Source organism: Anolis carolinensis, chromosome 4, assembly GCF_035594765.1.
Source record: "Anolis carolinensis isolate JA03-04 chromosome 4, rAnoCar3.1.pri, whole genome shotgun sequence".
Lineage (NCBI taxonomy): Eukaryota > Metazoa > Chordata > Lepidosauria > Squamata > Dactyloidae > Anolis > Anolis carolinensis.
The window spans coordinates 2,825,506-2,842,887 of record NC_085844.1 but is presented as its reverse complement, the minus strand read 5'-3'; the positions used below and the strand labels follow the sequence as shown (position 1 = coordinate 2,842,887).

The 17,382-nt window shown below is 43.3% G+C and overlaps 1 protein-coding gene across 1 annotated transcript in view; it reads left to right on the top strand.

The window, feature by feature from the left end:
- ppp1r16a (protein phosphatase 1 regulatory subunit 16A) overlaps nucleotides 1-17,382 on the top strand; it is an 89,340-nt gene that overhangs the window by 59,185 nt on the left and 12,773 nt on the right. The window contains exons 5-8 of the mRNA XM_062979876.1: nucleotides 4,362-4,507; nucleotides 8,950-9,053; nucleotides 11,823-11,947; nucleotides 15,799-15,924. Of these exons, the coding sequence (XP_062835946.1) occupies nucleotides 4,362-4,507; nucleotides 8,950-9,053; nucleotides 11,823-11,947; nucleotides 15,799-15,924 (501 nt within the window). The remainder of the gene's footprint in view (nucleotides 1-4,361; nucleotides 4,508-8,949; nucleotides 9,054-11,822; nucleotides 11,948-15,798; nucleotides 15,925-17,382) is intronic.

Here is a 17,382-nt window from a genome sequence, read left to right as displayed (position 1 = left end):
AAACTTGTTTTTTGCTGCTCCAGAGACTGGGACACAATCGAACAATGGGTTAAAATTTTAGGGAAAGAGTTTCCACCTAAATATTAGGAACATCTTCATGATAGTAAGAGGTCTGTAAGCAGGGGCTGGAGGTCCATCTTATGGGAATGCTCTGATGGTGTTTTCCTGCCTTGCCGTCCCTTCCAGCTCTATGATTCTGTGACTGAGTGCATTCAAACTACATGAAAAGAGATTCCACCTAAGCCTTAGGAACTTTGGAATAGAGGTGGACCCTTTATTCAGATGGGACTTTCTCTTGTCCCAGGGACCAAGTGTCATAATGATGTATTGTGGGCTGCCTTATATTTTCCAAAAGCACCCAGAAGCTGCAACTAAGCTGCTGTGGTTTTGCGAGACAGCAGTATTTAGAGGATTCTTGCATTTGGGAAGTATCTCCCCCGTTTTGTGGATGAGCATCTGTTGGGAGGGCTTGCATGATGGTCTTCTTGCCTGGCAGAAGGGAGTTGGAGGTGTTGGACTGGATGGCCTTGGCATACCTTTCAACTCTGAGATTCTATGGTTCTTTCCCTTAGTCCCTTAGTCTCATTTTCTCCATTGCTTACTGTTGGGTGGATTTGTCAGGTCTAGAACCCATTTTCCATGTCTTTCATCCCAAGGATGATGCTGATGCAGGAAGTCTTGGGTCCTTTCAAGAATTAACCTTCCAGTTTGTGTCTAACCCACTTCCCCTTGTCCCCTCTTGCAGTTTAGGGACTTTTTTGCAGCCTCAGTTGCTCCAATCTTTTTTGCTGATCCCATGTGGTGTGAACATCTTGCAAAGAGATGCTCTTCGCTGAGCCTTTAATCCTGGCTGCTTCTTCCAGTCCTTGCAGGAGGAAGGTGAGGGGACGGAGGAGGGATGCAAATCCTCCCTCCAGCCCAATGCCATCTGTCCTCCAGGCCCTGGCCCTCTGCGGTGGCATTTCGATCAGGGATGCACCTTGCAACTTCCACTGCACTGAGGTTGCGAGGAAGATTCCTTTCTTGGGTGAAAAGGAAAAAATGAGGCATGCAAGGAGAAGGAAGAATGAGCAGCATCCTTAGACTCATAGAGTTGGAAGAGACCACTGTTGGGAATCATCCTGGACTACTCAAGTCTAAATGTAGTCAGATAGATAATAGATTGAGGGAATCCTTTCCCTGTTTCAAAGCATGCCTAGACAGGCTTTACTGTGTTTCACTCTATCCTGTTCACATCACATCCCTTACTTAGAAGTTAGTAGAAATGTGAATCTCCAGGGACACTAACTTCTCATTGGTCAGAATGTCTTTTATGGCCCCAATAAACTGGACCATGAGGTTGGAACCATTTTGGTTCTCTCTTCTCCCTTTGTTCTTCTAGCTAACAAGCAGTGTCCTGCCATCTCTCCTGGCAAGATGTAACTATTTAGATGTTTGTTATTTTTCCTTTCTTATTTTTCCTTAGAAACCAGTCTAGAGTAGACTAGACAGCTCCCAAGCCTTTCTATCTACAATGGAGTTCTTTTTACCTGAATACATACCTTTTGAACTTTTATTGAGACTCTGCACTCCATTGCAATCCTAAATGGTCAAAGGCTTCTCTTTGCTCGCCCTAAGTAGCTGTTCCATTTGAAAGCTTTGCTTTTGCTACTCTGCTGATTTTTGGTGGAATCTCCCCCAGAGAGGGTTAAATTGAGTCTAACTGCTCAGAGATCACCACAACTACCACATGGGCCATCCAGTCCAACCCCCCATCATGCAGGAAAGCACAATCAAAGCACCCTCAACAGATGGCCATCCAGCCATTGTTTAAAAGCTTGAGAATGATACGCTTTAGCCTGAGCCTTTCTGGGTGCCAGAGCCCTGAAAAATTGTCCATCTGAAAGGGAACTCGGACCACAAGAAGAACACGAGTCTAGGGCCCAGGGAAGCCATAGTCCCACTCCCTTCTGCTTTGGTTAGACCTCACTTGAAAGGTCTTGGGCAGGATTGTGGATTATGGGCTGCCTTGGAGTCTGGTTGAGTCTCTTTCTTTGTAAGTCTTTAAACAGAGACTGGCTGTCTAACATTGGGAGGACTTGGTTTGTGTCTTCCTACATGACAGAAGGAGGTCCGACTGGATGCTCTTTGGGGGTCCCTTCCAGCTTTAGTGGAATTCCTTGTTACTGCTTGGTGTTTTGAATCACTAAGAATTTAGACTAGAAGCAAGAACTGATTCTAGGAGCCTTGGTGGTGTAATGGGTTAATCTCTTGTGCTGACTGGACTGCTGACTTGAAGATTGAGTTGCTGAAGGTTGCCTGTTGGAATTTGTGAGAGGGGGTGAGCTCCATCTGTCAGCTCTAGCTTGCAGGGACATGGGAGAAGCCTCCCAGCTATCACATCTGGGCGTCCCCTGGACAGCTTCTCTGTGGACAGCTAATTCTCTCACACCAGAAACGACTTGTAGTATATTGTCAAAGGCTTTCATGGCTGGAATCACTGGGTTGCTGTGAACCTTTCGGACTGTCTGGCCATGTTCCAGAAGTTTTCTCTCCTGATGTTTCGCACACATCTGTGGCAGACATCCTCAGAGGCTATGAGACCTGTTGGAAACTAGGCAAGTGAGGTTTATATATCTTTGTAAGGTCCAGGTTGGGAGAAAGAACACTTGTCTGCTGGAGGCAAGTGTGGATGTTGTAGTTAATCACCTTGATTAGCATTTGATGGCCCTGTGGCCTCAAGGCCTGGTTTCTTCCTGTCTGGGAGAATCCTTTGTTTGGAGGTGTTAGCTGTCCCTGATTGTTTCATGTCTGGAATTTATCTGTTTTCAGATCATTGTTCTTTATTTACTGTTCTGATTTTAGAGTTTTTGTAATACTGGTAGCTAGATTTTGTTCATTTTCATGGTTTCCTCCTCTCTGTTGAAATTGTCCACATGCTTCTGGATTTCAGTGGCTTCTCTAGGTAGTCTGACATGGTGGTAGTGAGAGTGGTCCAGCATTTATGTGTTCTCAAATACTATGCTGTGTCCAGGTTGGTTCATCGAGTGCTCTGCTATGGCTGACTTCTCTGGTTGAAGTAGCCTGCAGTGTCTTTCATGTTCCATACATGATTCTCTCATACAGGAAGAAGCCAGGCCTTGAGGTGATTAATTACAACATTCACACCTGCATCCAACAGACAAGAGTTCTTTCTCCCACCCTAGACCTTACACAGATATATAAACCTCACTTGCCTAGTTTCCAACAGGCCTCATAGACTCTGAGGATGCCTGCCACAGATGTGAGCGAAACATCAGGAGAGAAAGCTTCTGGAACATGGCCAGACAGCCCGAAAGACTCACAGCAATCCAGACTTGCAGTATGTTCTCAACTTACTTCTGACACGTTAAAAAAGCTTCACTAAAATGAACTATTTGGATGTTTGTGCATATATAGTGGTAAAATGTTAACAGTCCATTTGAAGTAAAATACAGATGGTTTAAATTGGAAGCTTATTCTATGTGAAGACTTAATAAATAGCTGAAAGGATTGCCAGTGGTAGTAGTAGATGGTAGTGAGCTGACTATGTTGGAGCTACTGAGACCATTCACTCAGGTATAGTTAAAAAAAAAAACACATTTCCCCATCAGTGAAGCACAGATGGTGGTATTCTGTGTTTGTTTACATGTAGGAAGATTTATGGACAACAGTGTAGGTTGATATCTCCCTCTGTCAGTCCTGCTCTGAATATACTACACATTCTTACAAATTCATCATAATTTTTAAAAATCTTGGTTTAATCTCTGGAGTTATATAAGAATCATATAGAGATGCTATTGGGACCAGCTTCTGCACGAAGGCTGTGGATCTGCAAGAGAAAGTATACTGGCCACATAGGAAACAAAAGAGACATAAATATAAGGACCTCATGACCTTACTGCTGACCAGAAAGAACACTTCAGTGCAACCCTGGGGTCAGGGTCCCATGTAAGAAATGCCTGGCGGTAATAAACCATCTCTGCTGCTGTTGCTTATAAACGAGGGTATCGCTTTGTGTGGCACTGATGCTGGAGTTTGTATTGAGATAGCATAGATAATAACAGGTGTATATCATGAATATATCTTATTCCCTCCATGTTACTGCCTTAGAGTCTGGTGGAATCTCCTCCACTGGAGGATTTTAAGCAAAGGCTGGGTGGCCGTCTATGAGGAGGGTTTGGATTATATGTCCCTGCCTGGCAGAAGGGATCTGGACTGAATTGTCCCTGTGGTCTCTTATGTAATTCTATGATATGGAAAGAACGACTTTGGAGGAAGGTGGCTTGGCTAGAGACCCACTGCTGCCCTCCATGGGCTTGTGTTCATTGCCTTCTCTTTGTGTGTGTCCCACTTTTTCTCAGTGTTGCATCGATGACTACAAGGAAATTGTGCTGCTGCTACTGGAAGCTGGTGCGGACATCAACGCCTGCGACAGCGAGCTCTGGACCCCGCTTCATGCCGCTGCCACCTGCGGACACCTTCGCCTGGTGCAGCTGCTCATTGAGAGGTAAGTGGAGAGAGAAGCAGGTTGTTGGGGGGTCAGATGCTGTACAGAGTCCACTGCTTACATCTTCTGGTACAGGGCTCTTGCAGACCCAGAGCACATCACACAGAGCTGATGTTTTTGGAAGAAAATACCCAGAATCTGCTAGCCAGTACCTAGTCATCCTTTACTTACTTTTACTTACTTACTTAGGCGATTCCTCATAAATTGAGGATGATGGTCTTGGGGGTGTATCCATAGGTGGCTGAAGAGACCTATTCTTGATCTGCATGTTCTCCCTTCTGCAGTGAGGACATTGGTTTCCAGGTGGAAGGCGGTCCCGGTCAGGGTTGGCTTGATGTGCTTTCCTCTTGGCGTGTTTCTCCCTTACGCCCTCCATTCATGCCTCTTCAAACTCCACAGCACTGCTGGTCACAGCTGACCTCCAGTTAGAGCGCTCAAGGGCCAGGGCTTCCAAGTTCTCAGTGTCTCTGCCACAGTTTTTAAGGTTGGCTTTAAGCCCATCTTTAAATCTCTTTTCCTGCCCACCAACATTACATTTCTCGTTCTTGAGTTGGGAGTAGAGCAACTGCTTTGGGAGACGGTGATCGGGCATTCGGACAACGTGGCCAGTCCGGCGGAGTTGATGGCGTAGGAGCATCGCTTCAATGCTGGTGGTCTTTGCTTCTTCCAGCACGCTGACATTTGTCCGCCTGTCTTCCCAAGAGATTTGCAGGATTTTTCTGAGGCAACGCTGATGGAATCGCTCCAAGAGTTGAGAGTGACATCTATTGACTGTCCATGTTTTGCAGGCGTAGAGCAGGGTTGGGAGGACAATGGCTTTATAAACAAGTAACATCTCTACAGATGTTCTGATCATCAAACACTCTCTGCTTCATTCGGAAAAATGCTGCACATGCAGCGCTCAGGCGGTGTTGTATTTCCGTGTCAATGTTGACTTTTGTGGAGAGGTGGCTGCCAAGGGAGTGGAAATGATTGACATTTTCTAACGTTACACCCTTAAGGTGTATTTCTGGCCTTGCAGAGGGATTGGCTGGTACTTGCTGGAAGAGCACTTTGGTTTTCTCAGTGTTCAATGAGAGGCCGAGCTTCTCGTATGTTTCTGCAAAGATGTTTAGAGTGGCTTGTAAGTCTTCTTCTGAATGTGCACAGACTACGTTATCATCGGCATATTGGAGCTCTATAACAGATGTGGTTGTGACCTTGGCTTTGGCTTTCAAACTGCTGAGGTTAAATAGCTTGCCATCTGTCTGACTGATAATTTCCACTCTGGTGGGAAGCTTCCCATCAACACAATGAAGTATCATAGCGATGAAGATGAAAAATAAGGTTGGGTCAATAACACATCCCTGTTTGAAACCTGATTCCTTAAATGGGTCGCTTTGAGTCATCCAAGGAAGCACCAGCTTGTTGGACACTTGAATGGGGAGGCTGCAGTACCAAGGCTACAACCTTCAGCTATGGCAACTCTTTCCAAAATTTCCTTGGCCGGGTTTCTTCAGAGGAGGCTTGCCCTTGCTGCCATCTGAGGATGAGAGATTATGGCATGTCTCAATGCTCAAGCTGCCTTCTGACAGTGGCTCTGTAACAGGCATGGGCAAACTTGGGCCCTCCAGATGTTTTGGGCCAGGTGTTTTGGACCGGTAGGAATGGTAGGAATTGAAGTCTGAAACACTTGGAGGGCCAAAGTTTGCCCATGCCTGGTCTAAATGAAGGAAAGTCATAGTCCTGTTCTATTCTGCTTCGGTCAGGCTTCATCTGGAAGCAGTTGTGGCAAAGCAATTCAAGAAGGAGATGGACAAGATGGAAGGGGTCCAGAGAAGGGCAAACAAAATGGCCCAAGTTCTGAAAACCATGAATCCTTTGAAGAGCAGCTGAGGTTGCTGTGGATGTTTTGCTTGGAGAAGAGAAGGGGGCATGAGAGCCATGTTTAAATATCCGAAAAGATGCCACATCGAGGAGTGGTTAAATGTGACTTCTGCTGCTCCAGAGGCTGAGGCTGGACCTACAATGAAGATCCAGCCTGAACCATGGGGTATTTCATTCAAACTAACAGAAAAGAGATTCCACCTAAATACTCGGAAGAAGTTGAGAACGGTTAGACAATGAAATCTGCTGTTGCAGATTCCACAATGGCTGACCATCTGTAGGAGGGCTTGGATTTGTCAGTTGGTTGATTGAGACGAATCGCCTTCCCGGTCTCAATTCCTCCTCTGACGATTTTGTCTGCTCAGAACCCAGAGATCGATGGATCGTAACCATCCTCTGCTGCAATCCTTGCTATTGTTGTAAGAACAATTGCAAGAATGGAGTGCCAGCTATAGTTCGCTTCTTTTGCTAGTAAAGCGTGCTGGGCCCATAACCCATGTCAGTTGGTTGATTGAAACAAATCACCTTCCCGGTCTCAATTCCTTGATTCCAAGCCTGCTTGGAAGCTGAAAAGAAGTTGTGAAGCAAATTAATTCCGTGTGTTATAAGTGTATCTTTATGAGTGTCTAATGTAATTAATTTTAATTGAATTGCAATGTATTATATTATTTTTATATATGTGCTTTTATTGTAAGCCGCCCTGAGTCCCCTCTTGGGTGAGAAGGGCGGGATACAAATGCTGTAATAAATAAAATAAATAAATTCTGAGCAGATAACCAGAATTGTCGGAGGAGGAATTGAGACCGGGGAGGTGATTTGTCTCAATCAACCAACTGACAGGATTTTATCTCCTTGTGTGGCAGAATGGGACTGGACTGGATAGCTCTTCGGGTGTGTTTAAATTCTAGGATTCTAGGATTTCACGAATGTCTCTCCACTGTAACGGGAGCAAGCCATCCCTATTCCACCAACCATAATAAAGCCCCCCGTACCCTTCCCAAGGTGGCATCCTCCGCCACTTCCTTGCCTCACCCAAAATCGAGGTCATGTCGTCCATCTCTGGTGTAATTGCTTTGGGTCTGGCTTGTAGGGCTGTAAATATTTAATGGGGTTATATTGTCGGCCAGGTAACTCTATCGTTCGCACTGTTGGCGGCCCTCGGGGATCTCCGGTAAGTAAGGCTTCATCCCGGCCAGCAGGAGAGAATTTCTTGGAAGAGTCACATTGGAGAGAGGAGGCTTTTCCCTGTGACAGTGGATTTCCTTGGCTTGCCACATAAATGGTCCCACTTAGTAATTTCTGTTGCTTCTTCTGGCTCATACATCATTCTCTGAGTAAAGGAAAGTTTGAACACTAGGGAGGTGGAGACAGGTGTACAGAATTATAGGAGAGGCACCCAAGGGTCATCCAGTCCAACCACTTTCTGCCCTCCATGAAGTCGCCATACAAGCACTTCCAGCAGATGTCCATCCAGCCTCTGCTTAAAGACCTCAGGAATGTTGGAACTCAACCACATCCTGCATAGGTTTTTGTCCTCAACAAGCAGATGGGCTCGGGCTGTGGCGCAGGCTGGAGAGCAGCTGCAATGAATCACTGCAATGAATCACTCTGACCAGGAGGTCATGAGTTCGAGGCCCGCTCGGAGCCTATGTTTGTTTGTCTTTGTTCAAACAAACAAAGGGCGGAATATAAATGCTGTAAATAAATAAATTAATAAATAGACAAATAGCTGATTTAGCTGGCAGGAAAGCGTTTCCCCATTACCCTCTGTGTCTGTCTGTCTCTCTATTCTCTCCTGCTATTTCTCCTGATTGTCAGATGAATACTGTCAGGGACACACCTCTTTTTATTCAAAGTTTCAAGACCACATGGCTAGCCTCTGGAGTTCTCCGTTTTGTTCTTTTCCTGTGAGCATGGAGAGAAACGAGATGTCTGCTTCAGATAGCTAGATAGTCCTGGCTTTCTTATATAGAAATGTAGTTCTTTCAGTAACACTTCTGCACTTTTTCAGTAACACTTTTAAAACTTGACTTTGCTCCTGTAATTGCTGAACCTCACTCACTCTTTTGCTGTGCTCAAGAAGCATCTGATTTACTAAAAACTTTCTGCTGTTGCTGTTGCTGCAAATTTACATTTTCAGTGCTTTTTTTCCTTTTCGGAATTACCTAACGCAGAGATGGAAAGACTCCAAGGCAGCAGCAGATTCCACTGCTAAACGGCTCTTCCCACCAGGATAATGTTTAGGTGGAATCTCTTCTGCAGCTCAGTTCCAACTCTTGTGATTGTATGACTCCCCGTTGCAAGTTGTAGAGGAAGCAGTGTGATGCTGGGTGAGAGGAACACTATTTGAGCCACTTCCCCTGCCAAGTGACACGTGGGAGGCAGGAAAGAAGAAACCCAAGCTTGCCTGGGCACTGCCCACGGAGCATGTGTGTCTTGCGCACACCTCTCACCCAGAAATAACTCCGTGTATCTGTTACACTCGCTGGCAGCCCGACTTGGATGCAGCCGCAGGGCAAACCGAATGCCAGCCTGTTCACGGCCTCACCGTAACCCACCCCCCTTTCCTTTTCCAGAGGCGCCAACCTGCTGGCCGTCAACTCGGATGGGAACATGCCCTACGACCTCTGTGAGGATGACGCCACCTTGGACTACATCGAGACCGCCATGGCCGACCAAGGTAGGCACTAGGTTCACATTTGCTTGCTGGGGCTTGGCCCTCAATCCCGGCCCAGTGTGGATATGCCATTGGGAGATAGGTGGACATGCCAGGAACTTTCTATAACAGGCATGGGCAAACTTTGGCCCTCCAACTCCCACCATTCCAAAAACCTCAGGCCCCTTCCTTTCGCCCCTCAGCTTATAGGTGGTCCCGGTGGTGATGGGCACACTGGGTGCCCTGCCAAAAGATCTCAGATGGTATTTAAAAACAATAAACATTGACAAAATCACGATCTGCCAACTGCAAAAGACCACCTGACTGGGATCTGTTCGCATCATCCGAAAATACATCACGCAATCCAAAACGCTTGGGAAGGGTTCGACTTGTGATTTTGTGATACGAAATCCGGCATATCTATCTTGTTTGCTGTGTCATACTCTGTCTTTGTGTCAATAATAATAATAATAATAATAATAATAATAATAGTAATAATAATAGTATTAGCAACAATAATACAGTAGAGTCTCACTTATCCAAGCTAAACGGGCCGGCAGAAGCTTGGATAAGCGAATATCTTGGATAATACGGTGGGATTAAGGAAAAGCCTATTAAACATCAAATTAGGTTATGATTTTACAAATTAAGCACCAAAACATCATGTTATACAACAAATTTGACAGAAAAGGTAGTTCAATACGCAGTAATGTTATGCTGTAATTACTGTATTTATGAATTTAGCGCCAAAATATGATATATTGAAAACATTGACTACAAAAATGGCTTGGATAATCCAGAGGCTTGGGTAGGCGAGGCTTGGATAAGTCAGACTCTACTGTAATACGAAATCCAGCATATATCTCATTTGCTGTGTCATACTCTGTGTCAACAACAACAACAACAACAACAACAATAACAATAAATTATATTTATACCCCGCCCCCTCCCCCCCGAAGGGACTTGGGGTGGCTTACAACAATCAATAGATACAGAAAATAATATAAGCAATGGACAGTAGACAACAATAAACAGTTATCACTTCATACAATTAAAATAACATAATAATATAAACATTAATAAATAACAGTTTAAAAGCTATTTGCCCTCAAAAACCAATATAAACGTATATGTATTCAAACACATACATACATTGTTAATGGCCATCAAGTCAGCTTTTGTTGTCTGGTGACCTTCCAGAAGGGAGACCCCCGATACACCTTGTCATGAATGGCTCAAAGAAGGTCTTACAAATTTACAAATTCGGCAGGTTTTTGAGTAATTACATTGGATTACCGCCGATTTCTGAGCCTGAATATATTGCGCAAGATTTCCCTAGCCTAAAAAGATACATTTTAATATATTGGGTTTATGGTTCCCGTCCCCTTGATCTGGTCATGTAAGTGTGATTTATTGTTATAATTGTATTATTTTACTTTGTTTAATAATGTGTATTATGTTGTTATGTAATGTTTGTGTTGCTTTTATGACTGTAAACTGCCCTGAGTCCCATCCGGGAGATAGGGCGGTATATAAATAAAGTTTATTATTATTATTATTATTATTATTGTGTGGTCGAAGGCTTTCATGGCCGGGATCACAGGGTTGTTGTATGTCTTTCGGGCTGTATGGCCATGTTCCAGAAGTATTCTCTCCTGACGTTTCGCCCACATCTATGGCAGGCATCCTCAGAGGTTGTGAGGTATGGATAAACTAAGTAAGGAAAGGAAAGAATATATATCTGTGGAGAGTCCAGGGTGTGGCAAGAGTCATTTGCTACTGGGAGCCAGCATTAATGTTTCAGTTAATCACTCTAATTAGCATTGGAAATGTTTTGTCTCTTGCCTGGGGGCATCCTTTGTTCAGTCAAGCCCTCAGAGTGTTGATTCCCATCTACTGTTTTGATTTTGGAGTTTTGTAATACTGGTAGCCAGATTTTGTTCATTTTCATGGTTTCTTCCTTTCTGTTGAAATTGTCCACATGCTTGTGAATTTCAATGGCTTCTCTGTGTAGTCTGACATGATAGTTGTTGGAGTGGTCAAGCATTTCTGTGTTCTTAAATAATATCCTGTGTCCAGGCTGGTTCATCAAGTGCTCTGCTATGGCTGACTTCTCTGGTTATATTAGTCTGCAGTGCCTTTCATGTTCTTTGACTCTTGTTTGGGCAATGCTGCGTTTGGTGGTCCCTCTGTAGACTTGTCCACAGCTGCATGGTATCTGGGGTGAAGGGATCCCTCTTGTCCTTCGCTGACCGTAGCATTTGCTGGATTTTCTTTGTGGGTCTGTAGATAGTTTGTAGGTTGTGCTTCTTCATCAGTTTGCCTATGCGGTCAGTGGTTCCCTTGATGTATGGTAAGAACACCTTTCCTCTGGGTGGATCTTTCCCTTGACTCTCGTGGCTTGTTCTTGGCCTTGCAGCTCTTCTGGTGTCTGTGGTGGAGTCTCCATTGGCCTGTAGAGCCCAGTTTAGGTGGTTGAGTTCACCTTGGAGGAGGTGAGGTTCGCAGATTCTTTGTGCACGGTCTGTCAGGGCTTTGATTGTGCTCCATTATTATTGTTGTTGTTGTTGTTGTTGTTGTTGTTGTTGTTGTTGTGGTACAAAAATACAAGTACCCATGAGAACTTATGGTAATTTTCAATTTAGCCTCAGTTTGGAGAAGGGTCAGTTGAAAATATCCCCATGTGAGGTCTCAGTTGTCTCAGCTGCAGGCACCCACTCCATTTCTCCTGAGAAGATGCTTGTTCGGTGGAGTGTCCCCTTCATCCATCTCTCTCTTTCTCCTCCTCTGCAGGTATCACTCAGGAGACCATTGAAGACGCCCGTTCGTCCGTGGAGCGCACCATGGTGGACGACATCCACCGGCTGGTCAAGGAGGGGGTGGACCTGAATACGCCCCTGGAACACAGGGCCACCTTGGTGAGGAGGGTGCCCAGTGCCCCTGGCTTTGGGGGAAAGAAGGGGATCTCTCTAATTTCTATTTGCTATACTGTAGTATTTTTAAATCTTAATGATTTGTTTACCCCCCCTTTCCTCTCCCGCAGGCCCATAGCCAGGATTTTGATTCGGGGAGGGGGGGGGGCTGGGATTTTGGTTCGGGGGGGGGGGCTGAGTCTGGGGGGGGGAGGATCTACCCTAGCAAACTATTTGTATCGTTATGCCCATACCCCCATGCATATGGGATATATTGAGCATGGAGCCCCCGGTGGCATAGTGGATTAAAGCCTTGTGACTTGAAGGTTGGGTTGCTGACCTGAAAGCTGCCAGGTTCTAATCCCACCTGGGGAGAGCATGGATGAGCTCTCTCTATCAGCTCCAGCTCACCATGCGGGGACATGAGAGAAGTTTCCCACAAGGATGGTAAAACATCAAAACATCTGGGCTTCCCCTGGGCAACGTCCTTGCAGACGGCCAATTCTCTCACTCCAGAAGTGACTTGCAGTTTCTCAAGTCGCTCCTGACACACACAAAAATGCATGGTGCTCAGATCATGATATGAATAAACATAACAGTTTAAATAATAAATGTAAGGCCTTTTTGCAGACCACCCAGATAATTTCAGGGTGGGGGGGGGGAGCTGAAGCCTCTCAAGCCCCCCCTCCCCCGGCTACATGCTTGCTCCCCCAGGTAGTATTGTTTTGAAAAAAACCCCAAATATTTTTCAAAGGAAATAAATTGTTGGGCTTCTACCTTCTCCATTTAGAAGATTTTTTAAAAGTTGGTGGGCTAAAAGGGGTCGATATGCCTTCCATGTGTAGTGATTTTCACCCCTCTAGCCCTGAAACTGAGGGGAGGGTGATGTCGCACCTCAGACTAGTTCACCTTGCTGTAGACAACAGGCCGCACACAGTAAATAGTGTTTTTTAATTTTATTGAGCAAAAGCAGAGTATATATAGCAGGGGTCCCCAAACTAAGGCCCGGGGGCCGGATGCGGCCCTCCAGGGTCATTTACCTGGCCCCCGCCCTTAGTTTTATAATATAATATTTTTATATCAGTTTTAATAATATAATATATTGTATATACATATAATATGATACAAATATTATGTTATACAATATAATACTAATAATAATACTACCATATAATAATAATAATTTGTTAAAGTAGGAATGATTGTATATAGATTTGGTTAAGTGTAATTGAGTCATGGTGGTGCAATGTGTGCTGGAGATTGCATCATGCACTGTGTACTGTTTACGATGTCAGTATGTAAAGGGTTAAGTGCCTGCAAACTTGGATTGCATCAGACAGCAGAGTCTGGGATAAATTGCCCTCTGCTTCCTATCTTTTTTTCTTCTTTGTTTTCCTTCCCGTCTGTGCCTGCGTGAGAACTGTGTATTCCGTTTGTGAGTAAAATTTTTGATAGAGAACTGAAGACTCCAACGTCATTATTTATCTAGTGTTTTCTCGTCAGCGACTTCTGCTGCGTGTGTGCCTAGCAAATTGCCCTGACATAATTATATGTTATATATTACATATACAGTAATATTACAGTATAGTGGTATAGTTCAATATAGTAATGTATAATGCTAATATTGTGCTATGCTAATAATATAATATAATATAATATAATATAATATAATATAATATATAATAATATAATATAATATAATAATGTATGTACATACAGCTGCTCTGAGTCCCCTTCGGGATGAGAAGGGTGGGATATAAATGTAGTAAATAAAGGTAGTAAATAAATAAATAATTTTAGACTTAGGCTCGCCCAAAGTCTGAAATGACTTGAAGGCACACAACAACAGCAATAATCATAATTAACTTGACTATCTCATTGGCCAGTAGCAGGCCCACACTTTCCATTGAAATCCTGATAGGTTTATGTTGGTTAAAATTGTTTTTCATTTTTAAATATTGTATTGTTCTTTAATTGTTATTGTTGTATTGCACTACAAATAATAACACATATGCAGTGTGCATAGGAATTTGTTCGTTTTTTTTTCCCAAATGATAATTTGGCCCCTCAACAGTCCGAAGGATTGTGGACCGGCCCTCTGCTTTAAAAGTTTGAGGACCCCTGATATATAGTATCAAAGCAGGCAGAAATATAGTTCCAAAAGTAGCTGCAAAAATAGAGTCAATAAATCCAATAATCCATAGACAAGAAGCAATAGTCCATTCCCAAAGATACCATAGTCCACAGTTTACAAGGATTCACAAACAGGAGAATTTCCAAAGTAGGAGTAGCATGAAGACATAGACCATCCACCCTGATGAAGCGAGGATTTGCTTTGACAGAGATTTGCCTCTCAACACACTGTTTTTAAAAGCAACCCAAAAATGCATTTCTTTTCCCTTCAGTGGTCTCCCATTTCCCAGCTAATCTAAGACTTCGCTGTGGCATTCCTTTCCATTGTAAACTATCAGCCCGAGAGAGCAACGGAGCTTCAGACTTGGCCTGACCGTCAAGGCCAAACAGCTCATTATCATTATCTTGCACCTGAACATGAACCTGAGACAGATCAAGCTCGTTATTTCACATAGGAATGTTTCCTTGGTTCACATCCGTGACAGGCTGCATCAGGAGTTCATCCACAGGCTGCACTTCTGAACCAGCCTGTGTTTGAATTCCATAATTCCCCACGACATCATCTTGAAATTCATCTTGCATCCCATCATCTGACACCTGCATCTGTAAACCAAAATCCCCTTCCTCATCTTCACTCTGGCACTGCTGCTGAGTCACAACAGGCGAGCCTTGGAAGTCTTCCCAATGCCGCCAATGGTCCAAGAACTGTTGTTTTTTCAGACGTGGGACAAAACTTCCATTCGGATAGAAGCCCCATTTTTGGAAGCTGCAAACAAAAACAAAAATGGGCCAAAACGAATGAACGATAGTCTATGTACAAAGAAAATGTGTCCAAATGACATATATTGTTACAGTTCCCCGTACAAAGCTCAATTTGGCCGTACCCGACAAAATGAAAAGGAGCAACAGCTCTAACACAAAAGTTATTCAAGTCTGGTATTGGTTCCAATACATATAGGCTTCAGGGATACAGTCAATGAAAATATCTTCCAAACAGATGGTTGGTCGTGTTGCTGTATACTGGAATGAAGAAAATAATGATGGAGCACCGCTCTCAAAAAGGTCTTCAAAAGTAAAGTCCAAATAAAGTCCCAAGTCTACAGGGGTCCCGGGTATTTTTGACCCTGTTTCAGGGAGAAAATCCCCTTCTTCAGGAGTTGTTAAACTCAGCAACAATGAATTTCTATCTAAAACAAAACATAGAGTAACAAGTATTTTACCAGCTTTTTTGAGACTTTTTTGAGAGCGGTGCTCCATCATTATTTTCTTCATTCAGTATGCAGCAACACGACCAACCATCTGTTTGGAAGATATTTTCATTGACTGTATCCCTGAAGCCTATATGTATTGGAACCAATACCAGACTTGAATAACTTTTGTGTTAGAGCTGTTGCTCCTTTTCATTTTGTCGGGTACGGCCAAATTGAGCTTTGTACGGGGAACTGTAACAATATATGTCATTTGGACACATTTTCTTTGTACATAGACTATCGTTTGTTTGTATAGGTACTTTACAAGTATTCTGGGACTTTGTGTACCAAAACGAATGAAACAAAACAAAACGGATAGCGATTCCATACAAATGCACAAGACTAGTGGGGAGCTTTTTTTTTCCAGTCGGCAAGGACTCATGCCTGGTGTTTGTCCCCTACTCACTGTTCTGCAAACTGCCTGGCCTTTCCCCTTCTCATCCCCTTCTCACCCCTTCTCTCTGCTCTCCGTAGCTGCACATCGCCGCGGCTAATGGCTACCTGGAGGCGGCTGAGCTGTTGCTCGAACACAAAGCCAACATGAGCGCCAAGGACGACGACGGCTGGCAGCCACTCCACGCCGCGGCCTGCTGGGGACACGTGAGTCTCCGGGTTCAGGGGGGCACACGATGGGGAGGAAGGAGCTGGTTTCACACGCGGAGATCCCACCCTGCTCCAACACACAACACTTCAGCTGCATTTTGACCAGGCATGGGCCAACTTCGGCCCTCCCCCCAGGTGTTTTGGACTTCAACTCCCACAATTCCTAACAACCGGTCAGAGTTGAAGTCCAAAACACCTGGAGGGAGGGCCAAAGTTGGCCCATGCCTGTTTTACAGTGAAACTGAAAAAGGAAAAGTATGGTATATAATATAGTTTGAAGTAACTAATTTATTACTTCTATATTTCTATAGTAATATAATCTTTTATATATCCAATCTGTAACACCAACTTAAATCCAACTTGTATAAGAAAGGGATTGTGGTGATGTACCTACTTAAGTCTGAACTGGATTTAAATAGAGTCAGTGATAAACCATAACCCTGTCCCTGTTGTATATCCAACATATCTCACTTATCCAACATAAACGGGCCGGCAGAACGTTGGATAAGTTAATATGTTGGATAATAAGGAGAGATTAAGAAGAAACCTATTAAACATCAAATTAAGTTATGATTTTACAAATTAAGCACCAAAATATGTTATACAACAAATTTGACAAAGTAGTTCAATATGCAGTAATGCTATGTAGTAATGACTGTATTTATGAATTTAGCACCAAAATATCACGATGTATTGAAAACATTGACGACAAAAATGCGTTGGATAATCCAGAACGTTGGATAAGTGAATATTGGATAAGTGAGACTCTAATGTTAATCTATTTGCAGAATTTGTTCCAAACAAGCAACGTATATTCTAAATTAAGTATCCAATAATTATATTATTATGCAACTGGAATTGTATAACTCATAACATAAATGTATAATATGGCAACACTTCACATAAGTATACCTATAAACCTGTTGCAGTTTCAGGTTTTACTCTTAGTCTTGACTCATAAGGTAAATGAAACCAAACAAAAATTTTTTTACTAACGTCTTGATAATGTTCTCAAATGCTGCTGGAGTTGTTATCCAACTGAGTTTGTACAGTTCTTAACATAAATACAGTAGAGTCTCACTTATCCAACACTCACTTATCCAACATTCTGGATTATCCAATGCATTTTTGTAGTCAATGTTTTCAATACATCGTGATATTTTGGTGCTAAATTCGTAAATACAGTAATTACTATATAGCATTACAGCGTATTGAACTACTTTTCTGTCAAATTTGTTGTATAACATAGTGTTTTGGTGCTTAATTTGTAAAATCATAACCTAATTTGATGTTTAATAGGCTTTTCCTTAATCTCTCCTTATTATCCAACATATTCACCTATCCAACATTCTGCCAGCCCGTTTACGTTGGATAAGCGAGACTCTACTGTATGTATACTTTAGTAACACTTTACATAAGTATTCCTTTAAAACTATTGCAGTCTCAAATTTTAAC